The sequence below is a fragment of the Urocampus carinirostris genome, chromosome 17, assembly GCF_059441175.1.
Source record: "Urocampus carinirostris isolate Australia breed hairy pipefish chromosome 17, RoL_Ucar_1.0, whole genome shotgun sequence".
Classification (NCBI taxonomy): domain Eukaryota; kingdom Metazoa; phylum Chordata; class Actinopteri; order Syngnathiformes; family Syngnathidae; genus Urocampus; species Urocampus carinirostris.
Genome location: NC_142365.1, coordinates 8789096 through 8814593, shown reverse-complemented (window position 1 = coordinate 8814593; position 25498 = coordinate 8789096). Strand labels below are relative to the sequence as shown.

General features: G+C 42.1%; 2 protein-coding genes across 2 annotated transcripts in view; both read right to left on the bottom strand.

Moving 5' to 3' along the window:
* Window positions 1-1871: 1871 nt before the first annotated feature.
* ndufa2 (NADH:ubiquinone oxidoreductase subunit A2) lies at window positions 1872-6522 on the bottom strand. The gene is made up of 3 exons (XM_088321243.1): window positions 6374-6522; window positions 3641-3747; window positions 1872-2071 (listed from the first exon to the last, which is right to left on the bottom strand). Exons 1-3 carry the CDS (start codon window positions 6475-6477, stop codon window positions 1980-1982), a joined length of 303 nt encoding a protein of 100 aa, XP_088177369.1. The 5' UTR covers window positions 6478-6522; the 3' UTR covers window positions 1872-1979.
* A 2016-nt stretch (window positions 6523-8538) lies between these two features.
* The window catches only part of LOC148349124 (A disintegrin and metalloproteinase with thrombospondin motifs 2-like), a 48225-nt gene continuing 31265 nt past the window's right edge, over window positions 8539-25498 (bottom strand). The window contains exons 14-24 of the mRNA XM_088321012.1: window positions 24172-24254; window positions 19930-20063; window positions 17987-18110; window positions 17788-17868; window positions 17551-17714; window positions 14614-14773; window positions 14416-14548; window positions 10859-11066; window positions 10666-10795; window positions 10434-10545; window positions 8539-9204 (exon numbers count right to left, since the gene is read on the bottom strand). Of these exons, the coding sequence (XP_088177138.1) occupies window positions 8631-9204; window positions 10434-10545; window positions 10666-10795; window positions 10859-11066; window positions 14416-14548; window positions 14614-14773; window positions 17551-17714; window positions 17788-17868; window positions 17987-18110; window positions 19930-20063; window positions 24172-24254 (1903 nt within the window). The 3' untranslated portion in view covers window positions 8539-8630. The remainder of the gene's footprint in view (window positions 9205-10433; window positions 10546-10665; window positions 10796-10858; window positions 11067-14415; window positions 14549-14613; window positions 14774-17550; window positions 17715-17787; window positions 17869-17986; window positions 18111-19929; window positions 20064-24171; window positions 24255-25498) is intronic.

The following is a 25498-nucleotide window of genomic DNA, read 5'->3' as shown; positions in this document are numbered from 1 at the left end:
GCCCTTTGAGACTTTTTGTGATAAAGCGGTATACAAATAAATATGTCTTGCCTATTTTATGACAATATCACAGCCTAAAGATTTAGGGCAAAAGTCACGTTTATTTGTGACGCCCTTAATCACAGGGAGTCTCAAAGGGCTGCACAAACTAGTCTAAAAAAAGTTTGTATCAAAATATTTTCAAATATAATTGTTGTAAATTGGCAAAAATACATTAACGACTATGTAAAAGTACATTTTAATAAAATCTTAGGTAAAAAAAACACTTCATTTTTATAGTTGAATAACTACATTGCAAACTTTAACAGTATGGAAAATAGATATAAATATTTATATAACAATTGTTTCAGAACCAAAAACCAAAAGAGTCAAACAAAAAAGCAGCAATGCAATAAAAATACAAATGCTGTATAAAAATGTCAACTAGAACATTGGTTCTCACCTGGTGTGACTTCAGGACCCAACTTTCCAGCCTTAATGACAAGATGCGACCCAAACAAGAAACAAATTCCACTTCTCAAATGTGTCCAATCAAAATGTTGTGCAGTTTAAAGCAGAGATATGATATATATTCACCGTTTTTTCCCCAAAAACTAAAGGACCAGCAATTTAGTTATGTGTATTTATATAGGAGTTAATCATTGAAGTCTCAAAGGGATGCACAGACCTCCATGACAACCTGATCTAAAACCAACATGAGGGCAAAGAAACTCAAAAACTCTGCATGAGGAAAATTAAGTCTTACACGTGTATATGTATAGTATTCTGATATCTACATTTATCAAAAATAAAAATACCTTAATTCAAAAACCTTTTGGCACAATTAACATACCTTTCGAGACGTCATGGAATTCTACCAAAATGTCGCTAATTTGGGTTGATGGAACGATGGCTGCGTCCTCCCACTTGTCTCTGACTTACTCTTGCACGGCGGTGTGTGTGATATCATACCTTTCCACTACCTCATGCTTTGTTTCGATTGCCGGAAAAAGTCTCTTCCTCTTTTTTTCTCCTCCACATTTCTGCATGGGGTCCATTGTGAATGACAGCTCTTCGTGGTGGTACCATACTGTAAACTGTTTACAGAGTGGGAAAGGGACACGAAGAGCATGCCAGGATTCATGCATCGGCACTGGTTGCCAGGTAGAACTTTAGGATGGCGTACCGTTCTGTACTTTCGACTTTGCATCCTGAAACGCCTTTGTAACTAGAGGCAATATTTTCCCGTTCAAGTACTTGGTAACCTGAAACTTGTATGTAGAGACATTTGTAATTAGAGGTACCACTGTACTCTACAATACAGGGTGTTTCAAAAAAATTAATCCTTAGAAAATTAATTATGAATTATTGTAATAAATATATGTATTACCCTGTAGTAATTCACGAAGGTGTGTTTGGCGGGAGCTGGATTACCGACCGGTCCGCATAGTGAACATTTGTGAAATTGTTCACAGTATCTACATGCTTTTGAATTTTTCATTCAATATTGGAAAAATAAATCGTATAGTCTTCAACATTAACACCTTATAAGTATGTTTGCTTATTCATCTATTTTCGGTGATATTTACATCTCAAAAGATGAAAAACCCAATCAAAAATACAATTTCAGATTTCCGAGCATATATTAAATAAAAAGTACTGTGTACTGTGCCCGTAAATGTTAAAAAAAAGTGTTGATTGTTCAAATATGAAGCATTCAATCTGTAAGAATAGCAATATTCAAACCTTAGACGCAGTCAATAAATCCAAATCAGGAAAAACTAGTCGCGACTCTGCTGCCCCCTTCGGGACATGTGAGTCATTACACGAGGTTGCCCAGGTCCAGCTGGTGAAAACGGAGTCCGTGGGGTTGCTTTAATGCACTGAACACCTTGAAATGAAGCAGATTTTTATTCGGTTTTACATCGAAAACAACAACAACGAGATTTTTTTTTCTTTTTCACATAAATAAACGATGAGTCAATGTCTTTGAAGGGATGTCAAGGCTTGGACTGAACCAACGTGTGCAGACTTTGGGCCACCTGCTCAACGGACATGTTGTCCAGGGAAATGCTGTTCTCCTTTCCCTGATCTGTTAATATGCAAACACCGGAGAGAGCGTCAATGCGTTTTTTTAGTGACTGGAATTTTGGCCCATGACATCTTGTTAAGGCGTCAACATGCTAAGATTCCATGCCTCATGTTGAGACACTTGCAATGGATATATCATAAGAGAGGGATGTCAAACTCATTCTTGCCCGGGGGCCGCATGGTACTAGGAGCACTCTTGCAGAGGCCAGACGAGTTTAGAAAGAAATAGAGAGAAACAGAGAGACAGGGAAAGCATAAAAGAGAGAGAGAGAGAGAGAAATAGAGAGTTAGAGAGAGAAAAGGAGAGAAAGAGAAAATAATGGTAAGAGAGTGAGAGGGAAAAAGAGAAAGAAATAGAGAGGGATAGAGATAAAAAGTAAGAAAGAGAAAAAAAAGGAAAGAGAGTAAGAAAGAGAAAAATGGAAAAGAGAAAGAGAAAAAAGAGAGAGAAAAAGAGAAAGAAAGAGTGTGACAGAGAGAGCAAGAAAGAGCAAGAGAACTAGAGACAGAGAGAAAAAGGAGGAAGAGAAATAAAAAGAGTGAGAGAATGAAAGAGATAATGGAGAGGAAAATAGAGTAAGAGAGACATGGAAAGTATAAAAAAAGAGAACAAGAGAGAGAGAAAGAGAGAGAAAAGAGAAAACAATGGAAAGAGAGCAAGAGAGAGAAGAAGAGAAAGAAATAGAGAGGGATGAAGAGAAATAGTAAGAGAAAAAAAATGGAAAAAGACTAAGAGAAAAATGGAAGAGTGAGAGAGAAAGAAAGATAAGGAGAAAAAGAGAGAAAGAGTGAGAGAAAGAAAACAAGAGAAAGAGAGACTAAATGAGAGAAAAAAGCTAGAGAGAAAGAGCAATAGAATGAAAGAGATAAAGGAGAGAAAAATAGAGCGGGAGAGAGAGATAAAGGGAGAAAGAGAGAGAAGGGGAAAAAGAAAATAGCGAATGAGAGAGAGAGAGAGACAAAGACAAAAATGTGAAAGAGAAAAGAAAGAGAGGCAAAGAAAGTGAAAGAGAGAAAGAGGGAGATAGGAATGAGAAAGAGGGAAGAGAGGGTTGGAGAATGAGAAAAAGAGAGAAAGTCAGCGGAGGAAGAGAAACAGGAGAAACTAAATGAAAAGTGCAAAGCTAAAAAAGGAGGAAAAAGAGACATAGAAACAAAGAGAAATACAAATTTTAAACGGGAGAGACAGACAACAAGGAAAAGAAAGAAGGAGAGTGAGATAAAAATAAAAGAAATGGAGCAAAGGGAGAAGAAAGAGGGACAGAGAGATAAAAAAAAAGCTAGTGAAAGAAATGCAGGAAGAAAAAAGGGGGAAATAGAGAAAAATAAAAAGAGAGAAAGAAAGAGAGGGAAAGAAATACAGCTCGGGTATCTTTTTGAGTGGCGGCTGGCTTTGGCGACATCCAGTGGACATAATTCAAACTGCAGCTCATTTTTCTCTTACACTTCTCTTGGCGTTGTCTTGCGGGCCAGATTAAAACCCTCGACGGGCCTGATCCGGCCCATGGGAAGCATGTTTGACAACCCTGTCATAAGACCCAAAAACCAGGACGTTTTCTCTGCCACTCACCATAACGTGCCCAAATCTTGGCCTCCACTCCGGAACATTCTCGGACCAGGATGGGGAAGTCTGCGTTAGCCCGCTTCAGGTCCACGTAGTGCTGCTCCACAAAGTCTCTGAAATACAAAGAATCCTTCAACAACGTCGGTCTGCTATTGGTCCAAGTCACATAAAATGTCAGTCTGCTATCAGTTTGCGTCAAGACATTGAGTGGATATAGATGTTATTGGCTGAACTACTTCCCACAATGCCTTTCACTTTCTCCATTGAGTTTAGGATCTCGTGTGCTTAATTAAGAGTTGGTGAGTCGGCGATACAATACTGTATTTATCGTACCATATTTATTCCAAGGCTAGCAGTGAAAGTAGTTCTGTAACTAACGATTATTTTTACAATTGATGAATCTGTCGATTAACTTTTGATTCATCGATGAATCAGATTTCTTTTAATATCCTCTTTGTTCAAATATTAAAGTTTGATGACATAATTAGTTGCCAATGCTTTTAATAAATTGGTTTTACTGATTAGTTGTTGCAACCCTAAAAGAAAGAAGCCAACAAAGGATGGTATCAAAGGTTTGTGATGATCAAGAAATACAAAGATCAATGTCACCCAGTCACATGGTCATAATTGACTATCAGGACTATTTAGAATCAGGGAATCCTCTAAGGGCATGACAATCCTTGCAACGTTTTTGTTCCATTTTTGATCCGCCCTCTATTCCCCTCCTCAGCATCCACCAGCTACTCAACTTGACCAGCTCAAGTTACATCACACTAAAGGTAACTAAAATGTCATTTTTACTTGGCATGTAATATGTTATTCGATCACATGCACGTATATTACACGCCAAGTAGTACTTTTTATATACTAGTTTGTTTTTATTTATTTTATCTGGGGTCCAGGAGACGTTAACATGGGTTTAGATACGACAATTTCATTTTGCAATACTCACGAAAAAAGTATTTACCAGTTCGCTGAAAGAAAAGGCAAATGACGGCCGATGCGATAAGCGACTTATGATGTTCGCGAACGAAACGGCTTTGTGAGCCACCGCTTGGAAGTGGGAGCCGGCTACCCACCAATCGAGAGACAGCTCCCTTCGAGATGCTATTTTTCTTTTCTGATTGGTCATTATGATTTTTTTCAGGAATTTTGTGCTGTTGACCTTGAATTTGTTGAGTATAAAAAAGGTTGAAATTGTTTAGTATATAATAGTTTTCTTTGTAGATTAATCAACATTTCAATTTATGTTCTCTATGTTTTTCAGTGTTAACAATTAAGTGCTATTTTCGCTTTATTTTCCCTTTTGAAGTTATTCCTAATAATACATAACAAATTGTGATATATGGATTAAACCAGTGATTTTCAACCACTGTGCCGCGACACTTTTTCTTTCTCCTGTTCACTCTCTATTTCTCTCTCTTTTTCTCTTTTCTTTATTTCTCTTTCACTCTCCAACTCTTTCTTTTTCTCTGTCTTGCTCTCTATTTTCTTTCTCTAATTTACACTTTAATTCTTTCTATTTTACTCTCTCACCCTCTTTCTTTCCCTTTTTCGACCCTTTCTCTCTCACTGTCTCTTTTTCTCCTGCTGACTCTTTTTCTTTCTGTCGTTTCAATTCTCTTATTCATTTTATCTGTCTCTTTTTTTCACTTCCTTTTTCTCTCTATATTCATTTCCCCCTTCTTCTCCATTCGTATCTCTATTCTGCTCTCTCTTTTTCTCTCACTGTTACTCTGTCTCCCTTGTTCTCCCTATCTGTTTATCACTCTCTCTTTCACTACCTCTCTTTCCGTCTTTTTTCCCCCCTCTCTTTTTCTTAAACTTACTAGTCCGACCCCCGTGAGATTTTTTTTAAAGAATTTGTGGCCCCCAGCTAAAACGAGTTTGACACCCCTGGTTTAGGGCATCTAGTCATTTGTTCACATGATCTACAATATATATATGGACAAAAACCCAATACCTAAAGATAACCCAATATACACAACCCAATTAAAAGTGTAGATATGGTACCATACAAACCCAATAGCCGCAAAATTACTGTATGTAACATCCTACACGCCCACATTTCTTGTGTAAATATTGTGTAAATTATAACCTTATATTCTTTGTTCCTTTATCTTCTTTGTTTTCTTTTATCCTCCTTTTAAATGTGAAACTGGAGTGCCACGTCCAATTTCGTTGTCACAATATGTTCAACCCATTTTGTAACTATGACAGTAAAGGTATATCCTATTCTATTCTTAATGAATAATCTTTTTGGAATAACACGTACATTTATAGAATAGAATAGAATATACTTTTATTGTCATTGTTACAAAATCAGTTAACATATTGCGACAACGAAATTGGGCATGACACTCCAGTTTCACACATTAAGGTAAAAAAGCCAAGAAGATAAAGGAACAGAGAAGATAAGGTTATAAAACAAGGAGGATAAGATTATAGTTATAATTTACACAATATTTACACAAGAAATGTCGGATAGTTTAGTATTGTCGGTTTAATAAAGTAAACCACGACTTGTCACGATTAATTCGAGATAAATATGTAGTTTTGTAGGTTTTCCAATTGTGAGAAGGACCATAAATAGGTCATTTCTGTCGCGGTTCGGTCGACTTTGAGGTTAGCGTTTAGCAACAGCTAGCTGCTAAACAACTAGCAGGTCGCAGAGGACAGCGGAATATCGGACATTATGTCCCCGCGCTAACGTCCCAAGCGGGACATTCGGGTGCTCACCTGGCCCCCTTGCTGGCGGCGGACGTTTGGCAGACGTGGAAACGGATTTCACGGAGGTTTTTGGCCAAAGTGGAGCCCAGACCTCGGACTACGGCGGCGGCCATCTTGTTTACGTGATGACGTATGTTTTAGATTATTTTCCCCCTGGTCTTGATCTAAAAGGTTATAATTGATAATTTAACCCGATTTGTTGTCTGATGTTTTGAATTATTTTTCCCTGAAAAAACGGTTATAATTGATAATTCAACCCGATGTGTTGTCTGATGTTTTGAATTATTTTTCCCTGATCTTGATCTGAAAAGTATAAAATTGATAATTTAACCCGATTTGTGTTCTGAAGACAAACCCAAAACACGTTTGCAGTTGTACAAATCGGGAATAGAATTTTATCTATGAACAAGCTTTACAAATGATAAATTTTTCCCCACGTTTTGGATGTCAGGATTCTCTCTGCGTGACACAAGTTTATCGTTCATGAGTGTTTTTAGGGGGTCAGAGGTTTCAATCAAAATGTGAGTTACGCACAACAGGGGAGGATCGTGAGCACCATAGACCAGGGGTGTCAAACAGGCAGCCCGCGGGCCAGATCAGTCCTGCTAAAGGATTGAATCCGGCCCGCGAGACAATGCTTAGAGAAGCGCAAGAGAAAAACGAGCTGCAGGTTGAACTATATTCACTTGATGTTGCCAAAGACAGGTGCCTCTGACAAACGCTGTACTTGTATTTCTTTCTTTCTCTCTCTCTCTCTCTCTCTCTCTTTCTGTCTCTCTTTTTCTCTTTCTTTGTTCCTCTTTGTCTCTTTCTCTCTGTGCCTTTTACCTTCTATTGGTCTCCTTTTTTACCCTTTCTCTCTCTCTTCTCCCTCTCTTGCTTCCCCCTTCTCTCTTTCTCCCCTTTTCTCATTCGCCCCTTCTCTTTTCTCCCCTTCTCCCTTTATACCTCTCTTTGGATTTCGTTTATTCTCTCTCTTTCTTTCCCCTCAAAAACTCAGCATAAGGATATTAGGAAACCTTGAGAAGAGGCCACACATGATTTAATCCCCCTTCCATTAAATCTCAGAGGGCGGAGCATTCTACAGCACCAGGGCCCCAATGGAGAACACTCTCGAACCTGTGGATTTCTTCTTGGCTCTTGGGATCACTATTAGATCAGCATTTTCCGAATGAAGACTCCGAGCAAAAACATGGGGGAATCAAATCTGAAAGATATGAGAGAGAAAGTCCATGCAATATTTTGTATAATACCACCAGAACTTTAAAATCACATCTTATGCTAACAGGAAGCCAATGCAGGTTAGCTAAAATGGGGGTAATGTGATCAAACTTTCTTGTCATGATTACTGATGCGAGGCACCTGAGCCTGCTACTTTGGCGCCAACTGCCTCGGGCGCCGATTGGCTCCCTGTCACTATTTAAACCCCCTGTCTTCCTGTCACCGGTTGTCAGTCCGTCTGCAAACCTCAACTAAGCTAGGCAAGCCTTCCGATCCTGACCCTCTCCTGTTCTGATTCCTGTTTGATTCCCGGCTCTGACCCATTTTCTGAACTTGACTACGTTTTTGCTCCCCCGTCCCGGCTACCGATCTGTTTTTACTCGCTCTCGACACCGCCATCGCTCGCCATGGAAATACCACTTCCGCGTCTGAGCAAAACGATCTACGGATCGTGTATACTACCCTTTCCCTTCTTCCTAATAAAACTAAGAGAAACGCACGCAAGTGGGTTCTGTCTTCGTTCTGGTTCTGACATTGCTGCAATAAACAATGTTCATTGTCAATAAATCCAATTCTAGTTCTAATGTCCCAGTAAGTAATATCGCCGCTTATCCTTAGTAGGGTCGCGGGGTCGCTGGAGCCCATCCCAGCTATCTACGGGCAGTGGGCAGGGGACACCCTGAACTGGTTGCCAGCCAGTCGCAGGGCACACAGAGACTGACAAGTCACTAGCTCATTCACACCTAGGGACAATTTGGACCGTCCAATTAACCTGACATGCATGTTTTTGAAATGTGGGAGGAAACCGGAGTGCCCGGAGGAAACATGCAAACTCCGCACAGGAAGGTTGGTAGCTGGATTTGAACCCATGACCTCAGAACTGTGCCGCACACACGCTAACTACTGCCCCGCCGTGCTGCCCCCAGTAAGTAATAATTAAAATGAAATCCTCATGAGCAGGAAGCCTTGATCAAACTTTATTGGACTCCAACAAACAATCATGACGCAGATGACTCTCCAAACTGAAAAACGCCAGAAACTTGTCCTACAAGGCGCCATGTTTTCGACGCCGCCCGGTTCTCCGCATCTTCTCGTTCACCAGTCGCTCTACGCGTCTGTTTTGTGTCCTCTCCCGGGCGGCAACCAACCGGGGCACAAAGTGGCTCTGAGGGCCCCTGGTCTCGTCTGCTTCCACTCCCACGATCCTGTAGGACACATCGGCTCCCGAGTCCTTCTCCGTCTTCATGGACGTCGGTGGAAAGGAGGACGAGTGTCCGGCCGCGGCGGCCGCGGCGGCGGCAGCGGCTCGACTCCGCACGGTGGTGATGACGACCTCACCGGATGTCGGCGTTATTGGACGGGTGTTGGTTACCGTGGCAACCTCCGTTGCTATCGTAAAAGTAGGTGGGGCTTCCGTGTGAGTATACGGCGATACTGGCGTAGGGCTGAGAATGTCGGCAGCGATCCGGGTCGTCGGATGCTCGTCGTCGTCACCGTAATCCACATAAATAAAGTCGGTGGTCCTCAGGGGTCGAGTCAGTGTCCACTGAGCGCCGGTGGGGGTGGAGCTGGGTTGCAATGTCGTTCCTATGGTGGTGGCGGTGGTTGTTGAGGATATGCTTAAAAAACACACAAAAACAACACTGTGAGCATGTACGAGTTCAACTCTTGAAGGCATTTTATGGTACACTAATCTAATCTCATCTCATTAGCTGCACCACTTAGCCTAAGTAGGGTCGCGGGGGTGCTGGAGCCCATCCCAGCAACCATCAGGCAGTGGGCAGGAGAATTTGGGTTGGCGTTTGGACTCTACTGGAAGCAGGCCTTTTCTAGCATCCCTCGTCCCACCTTTTGGCGCACATCCATGCTGAACGCTGCGTTGCGCAAAAGGGGGGATGAAATCCACCGCACGTGCGGATCCTCCACAAAAAAAAGACAAACTAAGAACTATAATGGATGGCCGATCAAAAAAAAGTAAGCAGGAGAGAAGCCCTCCTCCACCTCAAAAATAAAATATAAAGATTCAATTTAATTTATCGGGCTTGGGCTGGTTCGGGCTTCAATACCTGTGGGGCGGGTCAGGTCGGGCTGTCACGGTTGCCATGGCGCCCAAGTGGCCCCCGCCCGTGTGGCGCCAGCTGCGGCTCATTCACAGATTGGCTTTCCTTCTATTTAAGCTCAGTGCTCTCACTCTTCATTTGTCGGTCTGTCAACGAACCGCTGCCCCGCAAGACGTGGGTTTTAACTCGGTCCTGTTTCACCTTGGCATTTTCTGTCCGGTATTGTTCCCGTTTATTTTTGTCCTGTTTAATATCGGTTTCCAGTTTCGTTCCTGTCGATTTTTGGTCCTGTTTATTATTTTCTCCAGTTTTCGTTTCCGTCTAGATTGTCCTGTTTTATTTCGATATCCTGTATCACTCTCTTTCCTGTCTGTCCGTCCTGTCCGGTATTGACCCCATCCGTCCGATATCTACTCGGGCATTTGGTATCGATCTCGTCGGGCTCTGGATTCCTATCATTCCACGCCAGACTGCTGCCTAACGTGCATGACTCCCCATTTCGCGTAAAACAAAAGGCTTGTGTGAGTAACGTCACGCGTTTGGGTCCTGATCCTGTTCTGGTTCATGACACGGGCTGGATTTTTTTGGGCCCAATTTTACCTCTAATATGAATCAATATCAGCTATTAGCATTCAATTGCTAATAATTATTACCAAGAACAAAAAAATGCTGGAAAAAATAAAAAACTATTAAAAAAAACATGCAAATTTCAAGCTGTTAGCATCATCATTATCTAAAAAGAGCCATAAAAATTCCAGAGTATAAATATGATGGCTGCTGTGGGTCACCTGAAATTGCTGCAGGACTTGCAACACATTTGCCTGTAGCTGAGGTTCTCGCAGTTGCGTCGGAGCGACTCCATACGACAAAATGCTGCGCGGTCGCCACGGCAACGGGATCCTGCAGAAACAGTGTAAATCATAAGTATGACCAAGCGAAGGGAACGTGAGGTGTTTATTTGCTACCCAACTCTGGTTACAGAACCTTACAATCAAGGTAGTGCCACGCCATGCCACTTACCATCACACGGTGGCGCTCTACACGTGCGGTTAGCAACAGGAGCGACCAGGGTGCAGTTCCCAGAGGACCCTCTGGGCCGTACGCAGGCCACCTGACGTTCTTGTGTGCCATTGCCGCAGGTTACAGAACACTGTCAAGCAAAATCCAACTGTGAACTTGCCAGCGTCATTAAGGGCCCGCCTATTTTTGTTACCGGCGTCCAGGGCCCAGTTCGCCAAACCGGCGGACACAGGAAGCGGTTGCAGGGCTGTTTGGCTTCGGGCCGGCGGTCCCGGCACAGGTCGCTGTTGACGGAGAGGCGCCGGCCTCCGACGGAGACCAGCTGGCAGCCCACCCAGCGACGCTGCCACCCGCTTTGGCCACAGGAGGCGCTGCAGGCCTCCCAGTTGCCGGTCATCCAACTGTTTGCAAGGAATATTCAGTATTATGACGCTTGAAAAGTGTTACCATGACGATACGATGGCACACTTGTTTGTTACTGAGACGATCGCAGGCCGACAGTTGTGCCGTACAGCAAAGATGATAAATCGACTGTTACCATGACGACTGGGAGACAATCTGATTTTGCTATGGCAACCGTTTGATGGTAAGTAGGTAATGATACAGTGGTAACCATTTGAACAGTTGAGTGTTGCCGTGACAACTCTTGGCCTTGTGTGTAAGTATGCAATGATTCAGTGGTAACCATTGATACAGTCAAGTTTTGCTATGGCAACCGTTTGATGGTAAGTAGGTAATGATACAGTGGTAACCATTTGAACAGTTGAGTGTTGCCGTGACGACCATCAGTTGTGGATGTATGTTGAAGGATTTTATACATTTGACTATAAAGGATTTTATACGATCGAATACAAATGACATTTAATGCAAAAGATATTCACTGGCTGGGTTGTGGTGCGAGGTCAGGGCACCCTAGTAGAAAATGTTGTTTACAGGAACGGCGGGAACGGGACGCAGGGCTGATAAGAAGGGCCCTGATGACGTAGAAACGCTCGGTGTTGTTTTGAACATTCCAGACATCGCGGCGAGGTGGTGGAGCCCACGTCGGGCTTCCTTGGCACGCCCATGGGTGGAGCCGGCACACCATCTTGCGGGGAAACGTGGGCCAATAAGGAGAGAGCTAAAGGACTTCAGAAGAAGACTTCCCAGAGACTCTAACGACACTAATTCGTCCGTTTTCGATGGAGTACACTTAGTTAAATTGTTAATGAAATTAAATCTGCCTCCGTGTAAAAATGACGGCTTTCTTGTTCATCTTTTCGATCAAGGAATGAGCGCGCATAAATTGTTGGGTGAATGCAGATTTGGTTTGGTTAATGGAGTCAGATAACTAATTCGAACAATTTGGTAAACGGTACATTATGATATTTATTCCCAACAATGTCATGATACAATGTTAACCATTTGCAAGGTCAAGTATTGTCGTAACAATCATTGGCCTGGGCTGTGTGTGATGAAACACTGGCAGCTTGCACAGTGTTGCCATGACAACCCTCAGCCATAGGTGTAAATATGGGATGATACAGTGGGGGACAATTTTCAGAGTCGAGTGTTGCCGTACCTGTCACGGTAGCCATGGCGCCCAATTGGCCCCGCCAATGTGGCGCCCGCAGCAGCTCGTTGACAGATTGGCTTTCCTTCCATTTAAGCTCAGTGCTCTCACTCTCACTCTCCCTTTGTCAATCCGTCAACGAACCTCTGCCCCGCAAGACGTGTGTTTTGACTCTGTCTGTTTTCCTGCCTGCATTTCCTGTCCGGTATCGTTCCCGTCTAGTTTTGTCCTTTTTATTATTCTCTTCAATTGTCTTTCCCGTCTAGTTTGTCCTGTTTAATTTCGATATCCTGTTTCGATATCAATCGGGTCATTCCACGCCAGACTGCTGCTTAACGTGCATGACTCCCCATTTCCCGTAAAATAAAAGGCTTGTGTGAGAAACGTCACGCATTTGGGTTCTCGTCCTGTTCCGGTTCATGACAGTAACAATCGTTTGCCTTTCGGTGTGTTTAATGATACACTGGCAACTGGCACAGTGCTGCCACGATAGCCTACGGCCATAAGTGTAAGTATGTGATAATACAGTGGTCCCTATTTGCACAGTTGAACGTTGTCATGACAACTCTCTACTGCGGGCAATGTTCCCTGTAAATTTCCTTACGGGTCTGAGCGTTCACACAAAGTCGGTGAGCAACGCTTGAAACAACAGTGAGCAACAGCAACCCCAAGTGTGGCAACTAATTCATTATCAAACATGTCCAAAACTTGACATCATGTTACATTTTGCTGAGTTTCCGGCAATGCAAAATTATTTTTCTCTTTTGAATGAATTGACTAATGGACAATTGCAAAGGTTGCAGGGCCTACAAACGTCATTTGTTTTTACAATTCTTTCACAAGATTTACATTTCTTTTATTCCTGGTAACTTTTGTCGCATAATACTAACATTTTTGGGGCTTATTTCGTCGGTTGCACGATACACAACTGTATTTAATCACATTTTTTAGTGGAAGTACAATGTTGGCAACAAGATTCACTTGATATAATTGGAAATTATTTGAATGCAACACAAACCTTTTCCTCTTTTTCCCTGTTTTTTTTTCCCTTTTTTTAAATTCCTTTTAAAAAAAATCTCATTGTGTTTATTTTTTCTTAGCTGTTACCTTTTTCTTGCTTTTTTGTTCTTTATTACCTTTTTCCCTTTATTTACTATTTTCTTTTCTTATGGCTTTTTTCTGAAATTTTCCTGCTTTTCTCTTTCTCTCTCCTTTTGTTTAGTTTTTTTTCTCAGCTTTTCACTACTTTTTCATTTTGGTATTTTTTTCTTTTTTCCCCCCTTCCTTTAAGTCATTTTGTTCACAATTTTACATAATATTTGGTCGTGTAGAGATTAAAGAAGCAAAAACAACCTAAAGAGCCTTTTGGGACCCGAAAGAGCCGGTTCTTTTTAGTGAGCTGAGCCGAAGAAGCCGGTCCTCGAAAAACTCTACTGACTTTACTCAACTTTGTTCTACTTCGACATTGACTTCAAAATACCATATTTAGAACACAGCGTCAGGGGAACCCGTGTATTTTTACCTTCATGCACTGTAACTTTGACTTAATTCGCTTTTTAATTAGCAATTTGGAGCCCTGATTTTTGTGAGCTGGCTAGATTTTCTTGTGCGCTGAGAATGAGCGAGCAGTGCGCAATTGCGCACACACGCAGCTTAGAGGGAACATTGACTGCGGGTGTAAGTATGTGATGATCAGGGTTGGGTAGGGTTACTTTAACTTGATTACTTTCAATTACTTTTGGATTACTCCAATACCAAATATGCTAATAAAAGACAAAAGAAACTAATATGAATAAAATGACTAAATTTTGTGCAGGCTTGGGGAGTAACGGAATACATGGAACGGCAAAAATGATGTTGGCAAGCTGTTTGGATTTATTTTCATTTTGTTTCTCTTGCATTTTATGTAAGTTTTGCCGGAGATCAAAGCCAGGACAGAAAGCTTACCACGTGTTGTGAGTGATCATTTTATTCATAATTAGTTTCTTTTGTCTTTTAATAGCATATTTGGTATTGGAGTAATCCAAAAGTCATTGAAAGTAATCCAGTTAAAGTAACCCTACCTAACCCTGGTGATGATACAGTAGCAACCATTTGCACAGTGGAGTGTTGCCGTGACGACCATCATCCATGGACGTATATGATGATACAGCGGCAATTATTCTGGCAGTTTTGATGCGACAACAGTTGGCAGTTACCGTGGCGGGCTGCAGACTTCGGGGTTACAGTTCCTCGTGATGGCTCTGGGTTTGCTGATGCTGGCGCAGAAGGTCTTCTCAACCATGACCCCGTCGGCCCTCCGTCGGCATCCAAAGCGGGTGTACTGCTTCCCTGTCAACCAAAAGAGCAAAAGTGAATCAGCGTTGGTTTCCACGGTGATTTAAACAACACCGTACCTCCTCCGCATGACTTGGAGCACACGGACCACTTGTGGAGCGCCCATTCGTAAAAGATGGCGTCCTCCTGCACCAGGTTGGACTCCAGAGAAGAGCGAAGGTGGTCCTGGATCACAAACTTGTAGGACACTGTCACCTTGGCGTCGCCGTAGGAACGGAGCTGACAGGGTCATGTTTCAGATTTAGGTCCAGACGAGTCACACTTGTTTTTGTGTCATTGTATTTGCCTACCTACCTACCTACCTACCTACCTACCTACCTACCTACCTACCTACCTACCTACCTACCTACCTACCTACCTACCTACCTACCTACCTATCTATCTATCTTTCTATCTATTTATCTCAGTGTTCATTTTACCTGTGAAAAGTGATGGGTCCCGGGGACTCGCATGCTCAAAAATCTAGGGGTCCCAACAGAGACCTATGGGTCCCCAAAATTTAGTGTTATCGAAGTTGAAATTGTAAATCGGCGACAAATATATAATATAAATCTATATATTCATTCAGTTTTAATCATCACAGTTTATTGGTAATACAAATCAGTTATCACTTCAAGATTTTTCAGTTCACAACAATATTTTACATTATACAAAATAATATTGCTTAAATAATTATATTAATCTATATTCTTTTGTCGAATCGTTCGCTTCAACACACGTGTTTTCCTTGCCTCCGCGATTTTCCGAAGAATTTCTCCGCCGTTTTTTTCGTGCCAGAATTATTGCCGTTGTTATCACTTTCTGCATTATGTTTCGACTTATTACTGACACTGAAGAAATTACCAATTTTGTGTTGATTTTCACCTTTCCTCGATGACAACCACCACAACAATGACGTAATCCTTTGCCGAGATCGGCGTGCGGACGAAAACTCAAACCGAGAGACCAAAACAACAATGGCGGATCTGCCTGACGAAAAGTTTGGAGTGCGGTAAATCTTTGTTGAAAAAAAAGAAAAGTAATCGGGTAATAATGACAATTTTGTGTCAAAAAAGTGGCGTCCCGGGGACGCACGTTGATTTGACCCAATGCGTCCCCAGCAAAAATGATGCGTCTAGGACAAAGGGACGCGGGCAAACGAGAACACTGCTATCTATCTATCTATCTATCTATCTATCTATCTACCTAATCTTTTCCAAGTTCACATTTTTACCCAAATCAGAATTGTCTGATGCAACATGTAGCTAAAAATGCACTTTTGGAAAAATAAATAGTTTTCATGACTTTTCAAATGATAACCAATTAACAATTCTAATCTTTTATCCCTGTCACTATTTACTATGGGTCTTTTAAGTTGGGTTTCCATTTTCTGTTCTAAATAAAAAGTGATAAGAAAAAAGGGGTCCGGGTTCACCTCAAAGATAGCCTCCTAAAAACACCTCAGTAGATAAAAATAGCTCAACAGTAATGGGTCATTGTGAGAGATTCTTCCAAAATTCTATTGAAAATTTGCCTATAATTAATATGTGGAAATCATTATACGAGATAGATGTGTTAGGGGTTGATTACGGCCCAGCTCAATAATAACAATAATAATAACGATAACAATAATAATACAAATAATAATAAGCCTAACTCCACTGTGTACACACTGGACCTCTAGGGATCTCCATGACATACTTCGAGTGTCTGGTGATGTCATAAAGACACGTCTTTGTTTATCAACAGTTGGACGGCTAGCCACTTCCTGTGGTGTATCTTGGGCAAGTACGGTCTGGTGGTGCCCCTCTCTTTTAAGGCCAGATAACATAGTAACAACATAGTAATAATGTAATAAGTTGTTATTTTAGAAATGCATATTAAATTGGGTGACTTTTGGCTTGTACCCCCCCAAAAATTCACCATTTCACCAGATGAGGGCAGTAGCCTTCGGCCACCTGGCCTGGGCTTTCTGTGATGATTTTGGCCTACCCCATTTCTGACATGGTGACCGGAAATAAAAAAAAGGATAGTTGACTGTGAGGACCGGCGCTTCCAGGAGAGGTGGAAATTAGAGTATTGTTTTCACCGAAATTCAAAACAACGGTGTCTGCCAAATTTGCCAAGAGACTGTGGTTCATTTTGAAGAATATAATATCAAGAGGCAGAGCCAGACAAAACGCGCTGACTCCGACAAGCTAACTGGAACGAACGCTGTGAAAAGGTGAAGCAACTAGAAGCTGTTTTAATGGCACAGCAGCGCTTTTACACGAGACCCTACAAGTCGAATGAAAATTCTACTAAGGCGAGCTATGAGATCACGTTGCTGATCGCCAAACACTGCAAACATTTCACGAAGGGTGAATTGATTAATGACTGCTCAAAGAATGCCAGGCTGAATAGTTGGCCCTCACACATTTTCAGCGAGCAAAAACTGGCCCCGCTTTCTGAAAGGTTTGGACACCCCTGTATTAATACACCATACCAGGGCTCTCCAACTTGGTCCCCACAGGCACCAGGGTGTCCCCTAAGAACAGCTAAAGGTGCACGTGGACCTGTTCTGAAAAAAGCTCATCAGTACTGGGTCATTGTTATATTCTAGTAAAATAATTTTTTTATTGAGTTTATTTAACCCTACTTCCAAAATTAACTTAGTAAAAAAATGATAAGTTATTCTTTCAGAAATGCATATCAAACAGGACCTTTGCAGAAATTGGTAATGAAAAGTAGCTCTCAGCTTGATAAAGGTTGGAGACCCCTGAAGTGTATAAAGAGCCCAACGGTTTTAGACAGTAGCTCTTACTGTGGTCTCAATTTCATCCGCCTTATGTATGAAAAATATAAGACAAAATATTTTTTGGGGGTTGCACCTCATAGTGCGGTGCGCTCTATAGTGCGGTGCGCCTTATAGTGGGGAAAATCTGATATATTACCGAAAATAATGAATTTTTGACAATATTCCATTTTTTTCTGAACCAGTCCTGTATGTAATGTTTTTAAGATGCGTGACTGTTCACCATGAGGACCACGGCGTATTTGAGCGGCCCCTCGGTCTGCAACACCTCCTGCTCCTCGTTGTGGGTATACTGCCAGGCTACACCCATTTCTACCAGCTCGCGCGACACCGCCTCGGAATCTTCTCCGTTCAGGAAAAGCTGACCGCTCTCCTGGTTCTTCAACGCTACAAAACCCAAAAAGAAGAGTGAGATGAGCATCGGTGGTATCAAAATAAGATCGGAAGGGAGGGTCCTTACCGAGGACGTGAGGCGTCCTCCTGAATTCCTGCACCAGGAGGTGTCGCGCCCCTTTAGGAATCTCCAAGATCTTCAGGTAACCTGGCCCACAGCCCACAAGCCGTTAAGACAAAGGGCGCCGACTTTCTGCGGCGCTCCAAGAAATCGGATTTCAGCCAATTATCTTTTTGGGCTGCCGGGTGGTCGGTCATGGAGGCACCTGTTTTATTGGCGCTGCGGCTGAAGTTCCCTTTAACCACACGACAGCTGGAGTGATCTCCACCACACACCCCGCAGCGGTCCTCCTGACGGTCCGATGCGATCTCACCGTCGCAGCCCACGTGCTAAGGAAGTCGGGATGAGAAAAGAGATCAGAATTGAATGAAATATGAACTCAGGACTACAGAATGGACCTGATTAGATAATGATGTCATGATTGCAGATTGAGCGCAGTTGCGACGGCTTAATTGGCGCTAACAGCCCGGACAGCTGATTGGCTGATACTCTCTTTTTAAACCCCCGGCTTCCAAGAAGAAGCCATCAGATCGTTATGCGAACTGTTGCCTCCAGCTCAGTAAGCCTTTTCGTCCGACTCCGTTCCTGCCCTGTTTTCTTTTTGCCTGATCTTTGTTGACAACCTGTTTCCGGACCTGACTTCGCCCCGTTCTGCCTGCGTGTTACCTGACCTGTTTCACCCCGTGACCTACCTGCCTCCTGCTACCGACCTCGCTTATGAACTCGACACCGCCATTGATCTTCAGTCCCAGCCAACAACTTGCTATTCCCGCCTGTCTCCGATCCTCCTCGCCAGACACGGAAGTACTACTTCCGCACCGCTCGCTCCTTTTGTCCGTCAGCCATCGGATCGTGGAAGCTAGCCTTACTCTCCCTCTTTATCCATTAAAACTGAGAAAACGAGCGCTATTGGGTCCTGTGTCCGTTTCTGGTCTGTGACAAATGAAGCATTATGGGAAAGAGTTCAGCCAAAGCGGCATTATACAACACGGTAGAGTGAGTAAAAATTTATGTGATGATGAGATGAAATGTAGTGCCTTTTCATATGTTATATAGAACCTTAGAGGCCAGGTGATTACACAATAGATTTAGACTTATTATTACTTTTATCATTAATGTTATTGTTAGCATTAATTTTTTTTAGTATTGGGCCGTGCCGTGGGAATATTGTAAGAAACAAAACCAGTCCGTGGTACAGAAAACTGCAGCCCTCTGGTTTATATCACGTGTTTTCGGATAACGTGACCATTCAAGATGGCGATTACAAAAACAAGGACATATTTACTACTGCACCAAAAGAAAACGGGAGAGAGGGCTGTGTGGTGTAAAACGTGAACACTAAATTCCTAGAGTACAGCAACAGGGCAACCACACTGTAGAAAATAGTGCCAGATTGCAACACAGATGTGTCTTTTTGTGTTGTTGTGATTGGTGGTTGCGCAGTAATCGACCAAATTGCATTCGCTTGTAATCTTTTCTCAAGGATTAAATGAAACTTTAAGGACCTGATATTAATACAGATGATACAGAAAGAGAACGTTGGCGTTTTTCTATGATAACTTTATAAAATGAGGACTATACTATTATCAGTATGTTATAAATATTTAATAAAATGACTATCAAACCTCAGGTTTTGCTCCTGTTATGTTAAATGAATAATGTTGGACTAATTTCTCTTGAATGGCGAAATAGAAAAAAAAGTAACTGCTGTCTTCAAAACGTAGCAAAATGGTACAAAATATAAAAAATGAAACGTTTTTGGGTTGATAATATTAATAAAATGAATAAATATGATCAGCTAAGTGTTAGTACATCTGAAGTACAGTTCTGAGGTCATGGGTTCAAATCCAGCTACCATCCTTCCTGTGCAGAGTTTGCATGTTCTCCCAGTGGCTGCGTGGCTTTCCTCCGGCCACTCCGGTTTCCTCCCACATTCCAAAAATCATGCATGGCAGATGAATTGGTGACTCCAAATTGTCCCTAGGTATAAGTGAGCATCTCAATGGTTGTCTGTCTCTGTGAGCCCTGTTCAGGGTGTCCCCTGCCCACTGCCTGAGGATAGCTGGGATGGGCTCCAACACCCCCGCGACCCTACTGAGGATAAGCAGTGCAGATAATGGAATGGAATGGAGTAAATGAGATAAAAACCTCGCACTCTCCTCGCACACAAATGCTGTAGGCGTCGTTGTAGCTGCAGAGCGTCCCGTCGTGTGCCGCCCTCTTCATGGAAACCAAAGCGCCCGTCTCGTTGGAGCGACAGAAAAGGTTGCAGCGCTCGTCAGCTGGAGGCGAGACAGGGAGAGACGTTGCCGGTGAGACTTAGAGAATGAGGAATAAAGATCTGATGATTTTTTTGCATGTGCCTTGCACAAACGCATTCTGATCATACTGCACGTGTGCAATGGTCAGCGACATCTTTATATGTAAGGGAAATTATGGTCTAAATGTGCCTTTTATACTATATGTCAGAAACCAGAACAGGATCAGGACCCAATCGCGTGATGTTCTCACACAAGCTTTTATTTTACGGGAAATGGGGAGTCATGCACGTTAGGCAGCCGGTCTGGCGTGGAAAGACCGGAAGCCAGAGACCGTCGAGATCGATAACGAATCAGGATAACAAAAATAAACAGGGGAAACAAGACAGGAACAAAAACTGGAGAAACGAACAAACAGGACAAACACAGACGAAAACAGAACCGGAACCAGAAATTAAACAGGACAAAAATAAACGGGAACAATACCGGACTTGAAATACCAACAGCAAAAGAGGACCGAGTCAGAACCCACGCCTTGTGGGGCAGAAGTTTGTTTGATGGTCTGACAAACTAAGCAAGAGAGCGCTGAGCTTTATATAGACAGAAATCCAATCTTTGTCACAGGCGGGGCCAATTGGGCACCATGGCAACCGTGACACACACGGGCGGGGCCAATTGGGAACCATGGCAACCGTGACACACATGGGCACGGACAATTGGGCGCCATGGCAACCACGACACAATATTCTATAATCTTATAACCAATGTATACGTTTATACTTATATCGTTTTAAGTTTATATTTCTATAGTGCTCAATAAGTGTGTGGTTTTACGATTTCGCAAACACCTTCAAGGTCAGGAGAATAAGTTCTTAGGCACCAAGGAACGTGCCTCAGATTAAAAAGCTACAACCTGAAGGCCACTATGAGGCCTGCTAGCTGGTTAATCAGAGATGGCTATGACTACAATCAAGATGGCTTTGACTCCCACATTTCAAGCCGCTCGTTTTCTTCTCACAGGGACGCATTGTGTTTACAAAGTTTCACTATCCCTATTGCTCATTTATTATATCTGCACGCCATCTAGCGACCAATATTATGCACTGCATTTAAATATGTGATTCCTGTCTAAACCAATCAGATTCATTAAAATGGAATGCATTTCATGTACGCAATTATTTTTCTCTGTAACGAGTACCGAAATGCGTTATTATAATATTTTGTAACTCAACTTTTCTTAGTACATGGAGTGTTACGGCACTACTCCTTAAATGTAGATAATGTATCGCGATGTTCTCTGACTTAAGATCTATCCTGGATCACCGATATCGTCAAATTCAACTATCCAACTGTTAGGAGTAATAGGTGAGCATGTTTATATTCAGGATTGGGAGGATTACTTTATAAAATGTAATCAGATACAGTTACTACTCACCTGTTGAAAAAAGCAATCAGTAACGTAATCCGAATACCATAATGTTGCAGTAATGTACCTTGATTACTATTGATTACTTGTGGATTACTTCAATACCAAATACCGTAAATTCCGGACTATAAGCCGCTACTTTTTTCCTAAACGTTCAACCCTGCGGCTTATTCAGTGATGTGGCAAATTTATGCAATCTTTCTAACAGCTGCCAGCAGCGCTGGAGTACAAAAGGTAAGATTTAGATCGGTGGAATATATGCGCCGAGGAAGACTGCAACTTCTTAGCTTGTGCACAAATTAAATTAGCGTAGACATATCCTCATCATGCAAATTGCAAAAAGAAAGGCACATGACGCAACTAAACGCAACCGTGCAGTCCGATAAAGAAGGAAACAGAGCTACTGCACGTAAACTTTACTTTGCGAGCGTGTTGCTAGCGTATTTTTGAATCAGGGAGCGTGGGACGACGTCTATATGACATAGTCTCTTTCCCATACTGGGGAAGACGACCTTGATGACGTCAGTTATAGGGAGGAAGATCAGGACGGTTTACCGTGATTACTACAAGAACGGTATGTTTTTTTAACAAAGCCGTTTACTGGGTTGCGAGCGTGTTACTAGTAGCGTTTTGCCACCGTTCACAGGCACGGTTTGGGATGAAAGTTATAATATTATTATTAAAGCTTTGAAAACTCTCTCGGTGTACCGTCTTTCTTTGTAAATGTGTGTAACCATGTATAATATGTATTTGCAACTGGATATTTTTGTAATGTATTTATTTGAGACACTTATTCTGATATGTTTTGTGAATTAAAAATGAGGGGCGGAGCAAACGCGGGCAGACGGGAAGTGGGGTAAAGGTGAGTGAGACCTGTTATTGTGGCGGACAATAGTGGATATATATTTTTCCCACCCTTACCTTTGGAAATATAGACTTTTTTTCCTTGGATTAGTTTCAACGGGCACCCGGACTCTGCAGGTCTGCATCAAACCTTAAGGACCGGTATAATTTCAGATAGTTGCTAGTAGTGTTTAAAAAAAGGTTTTCAACTTTATCTTTCACACGACAGACAAGATATCCTCTATTTTAGTTCACATTTAGAAGCAAATATTGTTTTGAACTACACTTCTAACAAACGCTGGGATGTCTCGTGTGCAAGTTCAAGTCTTACTTGTTTAAAGTGGGGATGCAAAACCTCTTGAAAATTTTCAGATTTAAAGACATTTTAGGGAGTCTATACGGTATTCGGAAATAGGTAGTTACTTTTGGAGTAACGCGCTACTTTTTGGTGTGAGTAATCGTGGTTGGCAACTTAGTTTCACTTTAAATAGAGTAACTAGAAACTGTAACTAATTACTCTTTTTCAGTAACGTGCCACACTGGCGGCGAGGGCTAACAGTTTAATATGCATTTCTAAAATAACTAATCGCCATGTGATTACATGTTGTTACTGTGTTATTATTGTGTTATTTCCACATTCTAATTAAAACACCCATCACTGGAGAGCTATCTTCAGAACTTGTCCTTGGGTTACTTACCGTAAATTCCGGACTATAAGCCGCTACTTTCTTCCCAAACGTTCAACCCTGCGGCTTATTCAGTGATGCGGCCAATTTATGTAATTTTTCTAACAGCCGCCAGCGGCGCTCGAGTACAAAAGGTAAGATTTAGATCGGTGGAATATATGCGCCGAGGAAGACTGCAACAACATACCCTCATCATGCAAATTGCAAAAAGAAAGGCACATGACGCAGCGTTCAAACTAAATGCAATCTAGCAGTCCGATAAAGAAGGAAACAGAGCTACTGCACGTAAATTTTACTTTGCGAGCGTGTTGCTAGCATGTTATTGAATAAGGGAGGGTGGGACGACGTCTATATGACAAACTCTCTTTGCCCTACTGGGGAAGACAACTTTGGAGATGTCGTTGTAAGGAGGAAGATGAGGACGGTGTACCGTGATTTCTACAAGCACGGTAAGTTTTCTTAACAGATCCGTTTACTGTGTCGCGAGCATGTTGCTAGTAGCGTTTTGCTACCCTTCACAGGCACGGTTTGGGATGAAAGTTATAATATTATTATTATAGCTTTGAAAACTCTCTCTCTCTATCTTTCTTTGTAAATATGTGTAACTATGTATAATATGTATTTGCAACGGTTTACTTTAAAATGTAATCAAAAAGAAGGGGCGAAAAACAACGGGGGCTGACGGGAAGTGGAGCAAAGGTGAGACGTGTTTGTGGACGCAGCGGACAATAGTGGATATATATTTTTCCCACCCTTACCTTTGGAAATATACATTTTTTTCCCTTGGATTATTTTCAACGGGACCTGGACTCTGCAGGTCTACATCAAACATTAAGTACCGGTATCATTTTCCGTTCATTTTGACGGCTGTGGATTTTGGACTGTGTACTTTATATTCAATTACAATCGCGGGACTTAAAGTCGGGTTTGGGTTAATTTTGTGTTTGTGTTACATTTTTTAACGTGGGTGCATGCGGCTTATATACAGGCGCGGCTTGTGCAAGTACAAAATCGGTTATCCTCTTAAAATGTGGTGGGTGCGGCTTATAATCAGGTGTCGCTCTATAGTCCGGAATTTACGATATATGTTCTCAGGGGGCTATCCCCGTAACCGTAAGCACCATTTTGGTGACCCTTATATACATATGTGTGAGTTTGTGTTTGCGTGTTTGATTACGGTCGGCGTGTTCAACAGGCAGCCAGTGATGTTTTTTCCCTTGGTGTTCCAGAATGTCATCCCAGGCGCTACACTGGTCCTCCCTAAAAGACAAAACATGCAGAAAATTATCAACATTTTTCCAAGTCCTTCATAAATTAGGCCAAACGGTCTCCGTTCATTCATCTAGAGATTATTATAATTGAGTCTAATTTGTTGGAATTTACTTTCAGGTTCATTCCAGTAACTGGTTCATGTTATCTCAAAAAGAACATTACAGTGGAACCTCGGTTTTCGAACGCCTCTCAGTTCGAACAAATCGTAGTCCGACCAAAAATTTCCAGAAATTCTTCCTTCGCTGTTCGGTCAAAAATTCGGAGTTCGAACGCCGGTAATGCGTGAGTGCGTACGCTAGAGTGCGATGCTGAGCGGCGTACGGGTGGAGATCGTGTAGATCGCCCCCCCCCACCCCTCGTGACCAACTGTTATCACGTGCGCACTTGCCTCTTTTTGCTTTCGCTTTTAATATCGGTGAACGGAGTGTTTTAGCCCCTAACTATGCCTCCCAAGAAGGTCGGTGCAAGCAGCAAAGTTGCTACAGGTGAAAAAAGAAAAGTTGTTTCTACAACTATTGCCTTTAAGAAAGACATAATAGCTAAATATGAAAGAGGTGTTCGAGTTTCGGATCTTGCTAGGGAATACAGCATGCGCCTTCTGCTGACCACCACAAAGGTAAGAAATCCTATTCATAATTCTTTTCTTTATCATTATTATTTTTTTAACACGTTCGTGTTAGCGTAATCTTTCGTACGGAAGATTCATTCAGGTAAACATTCAGGGTGTTGGAACTGAGCCCAAAATTCAGGGTGTTTGAACGGAGCCCCCTTTCCAATGAAGCGCTAGCCACTTGTGGTGCTAAATGACTTGTAAATGACCTGATTTTTTTATGTTTACACGTTCATGTTAGCGTAATCTTTCGTACGGAAGATTACGATAACGCGAACGTACGATTAGCTTGGGTTAGCGTCATGTTTACGTTAAACATTCATGGTAAACATTCAGGGTGTTGGAACGGATTAAAACGATTTACATTATTTTTAATGGGAAAAATGATTTCGGTGATTCAACAAATCGGTTCTCGAACAGGGTTCTGGAACGGATTATGGTCGAGAACCGAGGTTCCACTGTATTTCATTTCCGACCAATCCCGAATAGTCACAGAACACTTCAGGTCACAATCTTAGCGCTCAAGTCAAGTCAAGTCAAATTTATTTATATAGCCCTTAATCACAAAAATGTCTCAAAGGACTGCACAGGATTACAGTTACAAAATTACACAATTACCTGA